The sequence below is a fragment of the Ambystoma mexicanum genome, chromosome 2p (genome assembly GCF_040938575.1).
Source record: "Ambystoma mexicanum isolate Mex_15411 chromosome 2p, UKY_AmexF1_1, whole genome shotgun sequence".
Taxonomy (NCBI): domain Eukaryota; kingdom Metazoa; phylum Chordata; class Amphibia; order Caudata; family Ambystomatidae; genus Ambystoma; species Ambystoma mexicanum.
In genome coordinates this window covers 1,132,234,680-1,132,247,260 of record NC_090923.1, presented here as the reverse complement: position 1 = coordinate 1,132,247,260, position 12,581 = coordinate 1,132,234,680, and the positions used below count along the sequence as shown (strand labels likewise).

The window sequence follows — 12,581 nt, the reverse complement described above, 5'->3', positions numbered from 1 at the left end:
TTACCTTCTTGGGCCTCATCTGGGATGCAAGCTCTGTGAGAGTCTTTACCTCGGAGGACAAGATTGCAGCCGTCAAGAGAGCTACAGCTCACATCCTCTCCAGGCCCGTAACCTCGGCCTGGTGGTACCAACACCTACTGGGGCTTATGGCAGCGGTCAATTTGACAGTGCCCCACACAAGATTCAGGAGGCGGAGGTTACAGCTGTACTTCGCAGCCTCATGGAATCAGGAGAAGGGCAACCCCAGGTGGATCTTTTTGCCTCCGGTGACAACAGGCAATGCCAACAGCGCGCCTCCTGGCAGGGGCAGGGCTCCGGCTGCCTGGACAATGCATTCCAGATCCAATGGAACTGCTTGACGACATCTGCCTTCCCGCCCACACCCCTAGTCCACAGGGTGATCAGCAAGATAAAGGAATCCTGGCATTCAGCATTATTTTGATAGCTCACCGGTGGCCAGCCAGACCGTGGGTCTCCAAGCTCCAAAGCCTTTTGGACAGACCACCCATTCACTTACTGCTGGGCCCAGCTCCTCTCCTGGCCCAGCAGGGAGGCAGGGTACTCCACCCTGCTCCTTACAAGCTAGCCCTCGCAGCGTGGCTCCTGAGCAGGTTCCACTGGAACACTTAAGCCTATCTCAGGCTAACCTAGAGATCATCCAGGGCGCTAGAACCAAGGCTACTAGGAGCCAATATAAGTGTAAATGATGCATCTGGCGCACCTCCATAGGCTTTACACACCAATAAGGAAGCCACACCTGGTGTGAGACCTTAATGTTGTGTTGGGCGCCTCAGTGCACAAAACATTTGAGCCTAGGGCGGCCAAGGACATCAGACTGGTCACCATAAAGACAGCTCTGCTCGTGGGCCTCACCTCAGCTCGCAGAGTCAGCGAGATCCAGGCTCTGGTGGCATCAGAACCCTACACCACTTTTCACAGGGACATGGTCGTCCTGCGGACGCACCCTGCTTTCCTACCCAAGGTGACCTCCTCTTTCCATCTCAACGAGGAAATAGAGGACGCTTTGTTTGTCACTTTTGGTGGGTCAAGGCCAGGTTATCCAAGGCGTCCATAGCAAGGGGATGATTGCGGCCATCAAGGGGGCCTATGAGGAGCAGCACAAACCAGTGCCAGCTAACTTACATGCCCATACGGTCAGAGCCAAGGCCACAGCCATCGCGTTCCAACGGCTGTGCCATGGCAGGTCATCAGCAGGGCGGCTTCCTGGTCAACCCTTCGGTTTTCTGTAAACACTACTGTTTGGACACCGCCTCTAGGTCAGACACGGCATTCGGGCAGGCGGTTCTAAGAAACCTGTGTTCTTAAGGAAGGGCTCCTCTCCACCTACATTCAGTTGTAATCGCCCATACCGTATGGAAGAAAGGGGACGGGATGTAAGAGTAATTAAAAGTTATTCACTGTAGTGACTTACGTACTCTTAGTCCATAGTCCCCTTTCCTCCATACGTTCCACCATCCTCCTCCCTAATAATATTGATGTAATTAGGCAATGCCTATCATTGTCGACGCGTCAATGGGGACTGAGGAGTGGTGCTGGGGGGCGGAGTCAGGTGAGCGCATGCTCCCAGGGCCGCGCCCCCACTCGCCTCTAAATTTAAAGGGGAAGAAGATTTTTTCTGGTGAAAAAGGTTCCGTCTCTTGTCCCTCACGAGGGACGCCCATACAGTATGGAGGAAAGGGGACTATGGACTTAGAGTATGTTAGTCACTACATTGAGTAACTGTTAATTTCCACCCCCAGGCAGGCGTCATGTCAGCCCAAGGTAGGTGTCATGTCGGCGTCAGGCATGCCCCATTCCATCTCCCGCCGCACTTCAGTAACTTTCCAAGAACACCGTCTTCCATCTTCAAGCACATAAAATGTCAACTCAAACAGACCGTATTCCGTCCACCAATCAGCTACACCTCAATCTATTTAGGTGTTGATCAAATTTCACACAAAACATATCTGATGTTGCCCATACACAAAGGATTTGAACTCAGGACACACCAAATTTATCTGTGACACCTCTGATTCCATACCCAGACACACATGCAGTTCCACACCCAAGCACATGCCTTTCCATCCCATAGTCACATAGTACTAGTAGATGAATGGCATACAGCACGTGCATAACATGTCATTTGATGCATTGGGTCAAAAGCTCCACACCTTGTGGCATTTTGGTTGTTAAAATCTTTCTGAGGCTAAGAATTGAAGTGGTGGAGAGATCCATAAGTGCAGTCCGGGCAGTTCTGAGAAGTCATTCCCTTCCCAAACACACAATCCAGTGATTCGCCCTTCTGGTGATGCTAAGCGGTCTGCCAATCTCGCAGTGTGTACACACACATCCTGTGCGGCTTCACAATGCCCAGAACTTCCTGTTCCACCGTGGCCCTGGCGAGCATTAAAAAAAAAAAAGTCTTCTAACTGGCGTCCCAAAGCAGATCTCGTGCCGGCACAGTCCTCATGGGGTCCTCAAACCCCCATGCTGCTTCCATCAGCAGTGCATCTGCCTTGAAGGGTCTCCTCTTCCAGTAAGGGCCCCTCAGGATAGGGGAATGAAACTACCCAAGCCAAAAAGGAAAGCTGCTTGTTCCCAAAATACTTTGTACTCAACCAGGACAAGTACCTCACCCGCCCCCAGAAATAAGGTGAAGATGATGACTTGGAATTGAAAGGCCGCCATTTTGAATGCCCTTTTTTTAAATTTGGTATCCAGATTTATTGGCAAATAGTTTATGCTTAAAGATAAAAAAGGGGGATCAACTTGCAAACATGCCAGCACACTCTAACTTCACTTTTCCATTCTTCTGATAATTCCTCCAACCCCACTAAACGAAAACTGAAACTGCCCTTCTGCCAGCTCCTATTAAACTAGGGGGCTAGCCACTCACCGGGAGGCGAGTGAGAAGGAACTGCATGTCCCACTCTGGCAAACTAATAGAGTGATCTTGAACATGCCAGGCCATGTAACGTGTGTTTATTGCTTACATGGATGGGAGTCCAATATATATCTGGGAAGTTAGCATCCTAAAATGGCAGGACTAATCCATTAAGAAGGGGGTGCTGCTATGTCCTGTTAACCCACGATTACTTGCCTGAGCATGGCCTTTCTCCAGATTCTTTCTGAACCTCCCTTGTATTGGCTGCGTCCTCACAGGTTATTGTTCAGGAATCTTGGCAGTATGCCGTTGGGCTCCTTCCTCCAAAGGTTTTTCATCTAACCCTGTTTTGCCCCTAAAGGTCTGGTGGAACAATCTTGAGCTGCCATTTTATGTAGGTAGTTAGGGCTTTTAGCTCATAGAGTAGGTTGAACAGTGCTTTGAATGTGGTTATTTATCTGGGAGCCGATGCAGTACTTTTGAGGCAGAAGTTGTGTTCTAATGTTTCATCAGACTAAGACACATCTTTGCTGTCATGTCGCAAATCAGGGGTTTGTAACCTGTGGCTTTCCAGATTGTTTGGACTATGACTCCCATGATCCCTCACCATTGGCCATGCTGTGACAGGCGGATGGGAGTTGCAGTCCAAAATATCTGGAGAGCCAATGGTTACAGATTTCTGTTGTAAATCCTCTAGAATTGCTGAATTGGAGTCTTGGGTAAACCCAGTGACTGCTGTTGCAGCAATCTAGTTGGGATAGGGTCAGTGACCTGGCTAGCACCACTCCGTGGTTGCATTTGTGCCGTGGTGGTACCTAGTGTGTTTACTGAACAGATGTATTCGGTCTAGGGTTACTTACGTAGAGAGGGTTGTGGTTTACACAAGATCTGCCAGCTGAGTTTAAACCTTGCTCCCCAAGATCTTGCTTGGGTATGCAGGACTCGTGATAGGCTGGTTATCAGATGTTAGCGGGCAGTCTGCTATCCTACATTTGTGGATTGCTGCTGCTTGTTTTGGGGGTTTGGGCACTCTGCCCTGTATGGAATGATGCGCTCAACACTTGGGTGGTATCAGAACTGAGTGTAAGGATGAATTCTTCAAGCTATGTCGGGACACCATTTTCTACTGGCATACTTGAGGGCCTGGTTCTCACATCCTTGTGCAAGACCTGAGTCAGGCTCGTCCACTGAAGTCAGGCAGTGAGCCCAGGAGTATCAGGACGGTTCAGAGGTGGCTGATCAGGCTCGTCCACTGAAGTCAGGCAGTGAGCCCAGGAGCATCAGGGCCAATGGGGACGGTTCAGCGGTGACTGATTATCGGCTCCCAGATCCTTGACGTCTTCATTTTCAAATAGGCCACAGGGTACTTGCAGTGCAGTGGAGATGGGCTGGCTGTTGTTGCCATACCTCTGGGTGCCTGCTACCCAAGAGAACATTCGACAGCCGTCTCGCTGGTCTCCCTAGCCGCACGATCCAGCTGGGAATTCCCGGCTCACTAGACAGCGCTGCCCCAATCTCCAAATGAGGTCGGCATTGTCTTCTGTTGGCATTTGAGTCAGCCTGGTATTACATGTTTTCCAAGTCACGCCACATTCTCTGTCAGGTGCCGGGTTGCAAATAGAGCCCTTTATTGGCTGCCTGAGCAACCAGTGTTGGCTTCCTGATCTGCAAGCGTGCTACCTTGTCCAGCACCACTCCTATTTACACGGTGGTCACATGTTGTCCTGGGGAGGGTTTGTGTGGGCGGGGCTTGCACTGGAACTTGTTATCTTCGGATGCATGAGCCACTTTCCTGATGTCCCTAAAAGCAGTTTTGTGGGCGGGGTCTTTACTTTGTGTGGGAGGCGGGCGCTTTTACTTCTCAAGATGGCCTGGGATCATGGAGTGGCCAGACGAGGATGGGGCCTGGACTTCCAGCTTGCTCAGCTGGTGTAAGAATCCTTGGGTGTTGCCTCCTTGTAGGTGTTCCCTGGATGCTCCAGTCCAAGTAATTCAATGTCCTTGATTAAGCTTGGGGCTTAATCAGGGGTGTTGCTAGGTCTGGAAAAGATCTGGGGCTACGCTACTGTCGGGACTGTCGGGACCTGGGGATAGCTAGCCTTTATGGTTGTAACCCCTGAGCTTCTATCTGGGGCTACAACCAAAAGACCCAGGACTACAGCCCTCTCAGCGCCACCCCCCAGCCCCCAAGCAACGCCTCTGGGCTTTCTCATTGTCATTGCCATTGATCCGAAAATCAAATGCACCCAGACAGAGTATTTCTTGGGACAATATTTGGAGTGGCCAAGCCAGGTTTGGAAAGTACTCAAGCAAGGGGGTTGACTATCCCAGTTTCCAATGTCCAACTGTGGAAAGATGGTTTGGGGTTGAACGTGGGCAGCATGCAGTTAGTACTCAAAGAGTCTCTGGGGCTGAATGCTAAGGTATAATGCCCTTCCCACCAGCAGTAGGGTGCTGCCAGGCTTCTGCCACCCATAGTGGACCAGGGCACTGCCCTGAAAACTGGGCAACCTGGTGGGCTCTTGGTACAAGCCCCTTGCAGTTGGATGTTCAGTTTGCTGTGCGCTTGGGGATGCTGTGCTACAGATCATCCAAAGAGTCAGAGGTGGGAAGACCTCCAGCCTCTAGTCCCTAATTCAGAGCACCCCCCCATTTCCCATAGACCACCCAATGCATTCACATGTCCCACTTCAACACCCACCACTTATCACTCCACACCCGGACACACCTCCTTCCACGCACCAACAGGAGGGCAAAGTCACATTCTGGAAACACATGTGTGCCTGTGGCCTCTCGATTGACCATCCCTGTGTCTCCCCTGCAGGCCTCTGCGCTGGTCTGTATCCGGTACCTACAGACCGCCATGGAAAGCATCACGAGCCCCGAAAGCATGGAGAGCGAGACTGAGGGTCACCTCCTGGAGAGGGGGCTGAAGGACACCTTCAAGTGCACTGTGGAGAAGACCAAGAACATCTTCAAGTCCAACCAGGTGGAGACAGCGGCAGATGGCGGCGAAGGGGGGACCCCAGCCAGCTAACCCCACCCCCAGGCAAAGTCATAACGCAGCCCTAGAGAACTCCCAGCAGCTTTGCTGAGCCCTCAGTGTGCGGCTTTAGGGGTCCCCTCTGTCGCTGTCTGTAGAGTGAGTGGTGTCGGACAGACCCCCACATTGCAGGAGAGGTGGGCGAGGCCTCTGATGGACTTTTCTCCCCTTAAAATCCAGATGTCCCATTTACCTGCTCGCGGGCCATGCTAAAGATCTGAAAAAGCTTAAGCATCTGTATATACCCCCAAACCCTCCAGGAGCTGCACAACATTGTGCTCCCCACGGCAGGGCAGAGTGCACTTGCACCTTTAATAGTGGAAAAGGGGGGCACAGGAGCGTGGGCTTCAGCTTTATCATTTCTCTAGATGTCAGATGGTATCGTCCAAAGGATGTTACTTGTGGTTAAGAGACTAATAAACAGATTATCCTTTGCTATCGCCCATTTCAGTCTGGTTTCTTTATCTGTTTGTGTGACTTCAATTGCACCACCAGCCATGCCCAGCAGGGGTCACTATAATAAAGATTCTGTACTCTCCCTCCTCAGCGGTTGTGCTACTGTCAGCTACGGCCAGCAGGGGCCCCTGTCAGAGCAGAACTTCACTGTCCCTGTCCCCAAAACCCAGCACCAGAATACAGAGTTAGGACACCAGATGGCACTGAAAGTGGGCACATTGCTCTCCCTGCCAGACAGCTGTACTACTTTCACACACACACACAAGCACACACAGGCAGGTGTGCACTCACACATGCACCCCAGTCCATGGCTCGCCCTCATCCGGGACTTATGCAGCACTCACACCAACAGGTATCACTGCAAGGACTGCGTACATGTCACTCATATTAAGGACTGTGCATTCCTAGCCTATAGTCCCCCTTATCCCAAACTCATCTCTCAACCATATAAAGGAATAAAGAGCTGAACAAATATTTGTTTACCAGAGCAGGAAAAATACTATTTTTATCCCTCAAATTTGGGTCGTCATTTCACCAAAATGCCTGGGGTAGCGGAAGTAACATCACATGACCCTTGACCTCTGATGACATCACGCGAAGTTATGTCATTTGACCCCCCCCCAAGTGACATCAAGGGAAGTGATGGCACATGACCTTTTACCCCTTGACAAAACGGGAAGTGGTATCCCATAGTACGGTTCCTCAAGACAATAAGAAAATGATGGTTACAATATCAGTGTAATATGAAATACATTTCATACAAGACTGGTTAATATCAGTGTGTATAGGCCCATTTTACCAAATAACTGTGAATGTAAGCAGACGTCCAAGGCCAAATGATGCCATGCAATGGAAAGAAAATATATGTGGCTGTTGCATGAAATGGAAGAAGGTGTGTCAACAAATTGAACTCTTAGAAACTGAGCCAGAACCAAGCACATCTACAGTCATCCCCTGTTGGGATATGCAACAATAAAAAACAGATTGTACCTGGTGATATATATGTACAGGTGTTGGAAGTTTTCTGAAGCATTTTCATTTGTTAGACAGTTCCCACATATTGAGTGTGGCAAGGAACGCACAGAGAGAGACCCTCATTCGTTTCCCCCCAAGGCCTGCCTCAAGCCCACATTCCTCACTAGCAGTTGTGGGTGGTCCATGGTGGCTGCGCAAATATGTGCTGTGTTCCCAAATAAGAACATACTCATGCTGTCTTTAAAGCCAGTAATGATACTATAAGAAAACAATTCCAAGCTGGCTCTGCCAGTATGACAGTAGCCCCACATAACATACTCCTCTTGGCTTTGCCATTAAAAATGTAATGCAATGCCATAAGGAAGAAAGCACTTCAAGCACAGAGGAGAACAGGAACCACAGCCTGGCGGCAAGCACTTCAACCTCGGGGGTTGGGGGGCACAGCCATCAACCCACACAGGAAACACAGCTTGCAGAGTGACGCTTCGAGATACAGTAAAACCACAGCCCATAGGCGAACACTTCCAGAATAGGGGCCATACGCAGCCTTGAACAAGCACTCTAGGTTGCATCCGTTAGGATGACACTTCAAACACACAAGGCACAATTCAACACAGGTCCCAGCCCTTCTACCAACAGGCCAGGCTGCACCTCTACCAGTTAATCAGCCATGACACCTGTGCAGCTATAAACGAGGTTGAGCAAACCAGGCACAATGGGATAGGGCGCCTTGTCCAAGATCACACTGTCTTGTCATTGGTAAGCCTAAATACAGAAATAGAATACCTTAATCACAACCACAACTCTCACGTGCTAGTGGGCGTGTGGCAATCTCACTGTGACATTTCCCATTTCCCACCCTCTCTCTTGCAGCTGGTACACACCCTCATTTGCCGATGTCACCCTGGGCTGATTTGCACAGCACAGCACTGCCATCACTGGACTTGGTGGCACCCCCAGCATGGCATCTATGGTGCAGCTAAATGGCAGCTCAGTGCCTAGATGTGTGTATGTTTCAGTGGATATCCCTGCGTATGTGGGTCATCTTGTGGGAGACCCAAAGTTACTTAAATATGCAAAAAACAAGGGGGCTAAAGTCTCTGGGTAAGGCTCTCGTAACCAGGACTAATGTCTAGCAGAGTTACTTCCAGGACCCCCCTTATTATTTGCATATTTTAAGTAACCCTAGGTTACATGGGGAATCCAGACGTGGACCCCTTGCACACTATTCTTAGAGAGGCAAAGCTCCACCCTACTGATGAGGGCCAACCAGACCGGAACACGTGTCCGGGGTCGCTGGTGTTACTCTTGTTCAGAGGAGAATTGCCCAGGGCAGGACAAAGACTGATATGTTTTGGATATTTCTCCTCTGTGCTCGTAACCAGGACTAATGTCTGGAAGAGGGACTCCCAGCACCCTCGTTGTTATTTGCATATGCTAAATCACAAGGCAAAAGGGATGCCTAGTGCTCTACATTTATTCCTTCAAATGGGGAAAAAGTGAGCGTGAACGAGATAAAAGAAAAGCTCATCACAGTGGTGGCTGAGGCTTAAAGGAAAAATTGAGAGAAATAGGGAACAGAGCCACATATCATGAGAGGGAACGTCTTCATCTATTTGTCGAGAAAATACCGAAAGTCAAGTGGCAGAAAAATATCAGTGGCACAACGATTACTGTGGGCCCGATTCATGGAATTTGTTGCACGATTCAAAGTGACTTTGCACTGCTGAAAAGTGACTTTGCACTTCCGACACAAACACTGATTCATGGAACTGTGCAAAGCAAAGAGTATTTTTGCAGTGCAAAGTCATTTTGTGCAGCAAAAATGACTATGCACTGACTTTGCACAATAAAAATACACTTGGCACAGTTCCATGAATCAGGGTTTGAGTCAGCAGTGCAAAGTCACTTTGAACCGTGCAAAAAATTCCATGAATCGGGCCCTGTGTATGGAGGTGCTGAAGGTTGGGTGCTGCAAATGCAAGCATGGCAGGAGACATGACCAAAACGAAATGAGGCAGAATCATGACAATCAGCATCTCTCCAAAAATGGGCACTGGCGTGACACTGTTGTGTGCATTGCCTGGCTATTGGCCCCAATGAAGAAGGAAGGCTCTCAGGCACACACGGCCCATTGCGTGTCTACACTGGGGTTATTTTACAGATGGGCCAGGCCCCCATACCTGCGCGCTTTGTGTAGCCCACCGTATGTGTGTGAGGGGTTGGGCGAGGCCGAGAGAGCAGAGTCTTTGCCTCGGTATCAGCGGCTTTAGGCCGGCCCCTTCCTGATGTGGCGTGGTACCGTCAATGCCTTTTGAGCAGCTTTCAAGTCGAGGGTACACGTGGGTGGACGGAGTCCATCCACTTTCTTCAGACGGTGGATTCAGCCTCCCCCAGCTGAAATGATAAACATTGAATGTCCTGTTTGAATTTATGAATGAAAGCCGACCACGGGATCGAACCGCAGTCATCCAGGTTGAAGGTAGGACACTTCCCCACTGCACTTTAAAACCTGATGAAAAATAACACACGACTAAAGGTGAAATGTCCCATTTCGGTACTGCAATTTCCAGGGAAAACATTTCTATTGGTTCTTGGAGTTTAAAACATGCACACCTTTTAACGTTTTCAAAAACACTATTAGAAGAAAATGGGCCTCATTACTAGTTTGGAGGTAGCCATGCCGCTTTTAGCAGCATGTCTACCCCCAAACCGTGTACCGGATCCGGGTTCCTGGAATAGGGAATTACCGGGCCATTCTGACCTTGGAGGGCCCGGTAATTCCCTTTCCCGGGACCCGGTACATCCCCATTCCCATTTGAGCCCCCATAAGGCTCAATGGGAATGGGGAGGATGCTAACAACGGGCCCGTTAATGAGGGGCCCGCTGTTAGCATCCTGGTCTGCTAGCGGGTCCCGCTAAGGACACCTGGTCTGACCAGACGTCCTCAGTAGGACCCGCTGCAGACCACATAATGAGGCGGCCCGGAATGAACGGTGCCGGTCGATTACTCGTTGTAATGAGGCCCAATATCCTCTCTTGGTTTTGTGTGTGTGTTAATTTTATGAAAGGCAAATGCCATTCGTCCTGTGCAATTTGGGTGGTTATGCAAAGCCAATTTAATGAAATGTGCATATTTCACCCGGATATGCTAGTTTCTGGTGACAGTCACATCCCATAGCGTTTGTTGATGAGTCCTCTGACTTAAATGTTTAGGACTTGACCCCTGCTTTTGAGACCACAGCATTGCTTGACGACCCAGTGAATAGTAACATTAAAATGGATTTTCACACTAACCAAAAATAAATAATAAATATTTCAAATCAAATTAGGACTTTTTCCTAATTTTCCCCCTCGCACATTTACTATGTACAACCTGAAAATCTGCCTCGATTTTTATCTATTCGCGGAGTCGATGTGACCATGTCAACAATGGTGCATACATATATTTCAAATGTGCACTGTGGGGCTGTGACGAGCCCGTGGCAAAGTTTGGAACCCACCCAGCCTCATTTCACAAGTGGTTGCAACCAGGCGCGAGTGTTGAAAAGAAGTGTTTTTGTGTCAAAGACGTTTTTTGAATGCCACACAAGAAAATTCACAGCAATCCATGGGGTGTACACACCGACAGAGATAGAGAGCAGGTAAGCAAAACAACTGGCTTTGTAAGAGCCGTGTGTTGACAAAGTTCAATTTTTGACACCCTACTGGACTCTCGATTTCATTTTGTTTCTTCTTTTTTTGTATTTCTATAGCGTGAAAACAAAAGCCCTAAGGCATGAGAGCGCCTGGACAAAACAATCAACAAAAAAGTACTTAAAACAATACAGCACAGATAAATATAAAAGACCAACAAAAACGTGCAGTAAATCCGACTAATATAATGGAAACATTTCTCCACAAGTAGTTAAGCCTCTATCAAGTCAACTACCAAACTCAGGTTTGAGGAGCCCTTTGGCAAATATTGACAAAGTGGCAAATTACTAGACCCACCTCCCACTACAATGCAGAACCTATTCTCGGCACACCAGTCGTCTACCTCCAACCTACGTAGGACCTTCAAATCAGAGGTTCTAACAACCCCCGGCGCAGATCTTTGGCAAAACCATGCCAGTACTTTATTCCGTATGGCCTCTCTGGGGTCTTCCCCTCGTCGTTTCTCTGTGTTTGTGATAATGACACTCCTGCGGTCCATGAAGAAGTCTCTTAACGTCTTATCCATAATCACCGGCATTTGGGATTTCCCCACTTGCAAACATCGAGAACAATCACAGATGGAACAGAGCTTGAGGATCCTGATGAGGATGTGCCTGCTGGATCAGAAAATGTATCATTCGCGACCGGTAGACGCTCACTGACTACCGGTGGTGAGGACAATGTCACTGCAGGCAAATGGGATGCTACCTCAGGGGCTAGACGCACAGTTGTCCTCTGCATAGTTTGTGATGACTGATCCGACCTCTCAGGCTGTCAATCAGTCTGACAGGAAGGATCTATTTTGTCCTCATACTGTTTTTAACAAGCTGACATTTTACAGCAAATGTGTCCAGTTGATCTACCCAAATACTAAGGTCTGCAAAACTATTGCACATATTAAGCTCATTAGCTTTACATGCCTTGCCTTGAGTCCATTGTGCAGAGGTGATGTGCTCCTGCAGCATACACTCAATAGGATGTATTTTGGTGACTCATAGCTATCCTTCATCTCCATTACTCTAGAGGGATGCATTGCAATTGAGGCCAAAACCACTGAGTCAATATTGCTGTCTTGTTGAAATTCAGGATTGACAGTCCCTACAATGTTCATGTTATTTACCTGGCAAGTCACTTCCTTACATGCTTCATATGTGCCTGTAGCCAAGCCCAGGTCATCATTGGTGTCAGGGGACATCTCTGTTGCCCTAACCCGAAGACTCTGTGTCCTTTGTGAGCTTAATGATATAACCTCTAGCGAGCGATCCCTCTTGGGTGTAGAGGGAGTGGCCATAATACCATTCTTTACAGGAGTCAGGATGGACATATCCTTAATCAGGTGGAAAGAAAGCTTTTTCAGGGCGCGGTTTCTCATTACGGGCATACTACGCTATAGCAAAACAAACACATACTTTTTTCCAAGCCTCATCCCCACACGCCAGCCTCAGTGCTTGCTCACGAACAGCCGGGTAGGGGAGCAGGACTAATAGTACAAAAAAGAAATTCCTTGATACCAACGCTACCGCTGTT

At 48.9% G+C, this 12,581-nt stretch overlaps 1 protein-coding gene across 1 annotated transcript in view; it reads left to right on the top strand.

Annotated features, from left to right (window-relative positions):
• Positions 1-6,367, top strand: part of ROM1 (retinal outer segment membrane protein 1) — a 94,047-nt gene extending 87,680 nt beyond the window's left edge. The window contains exon 3 of the mRNA XM_069645187.1: positions 5,709-6,367. Within this exon, the coding sequence (XP_069501288.1) occupies positions 5,709-5,921 (213 nt within the window). The 3' untranslated portion in view covers positions 5,922-6,367. The remainder of the gene's footprint in view (positions 1-5,708) is intronic.
• The last annotated feature ends 6,214 nt before the right edge of the window (positions 6,368-12,581 follow it).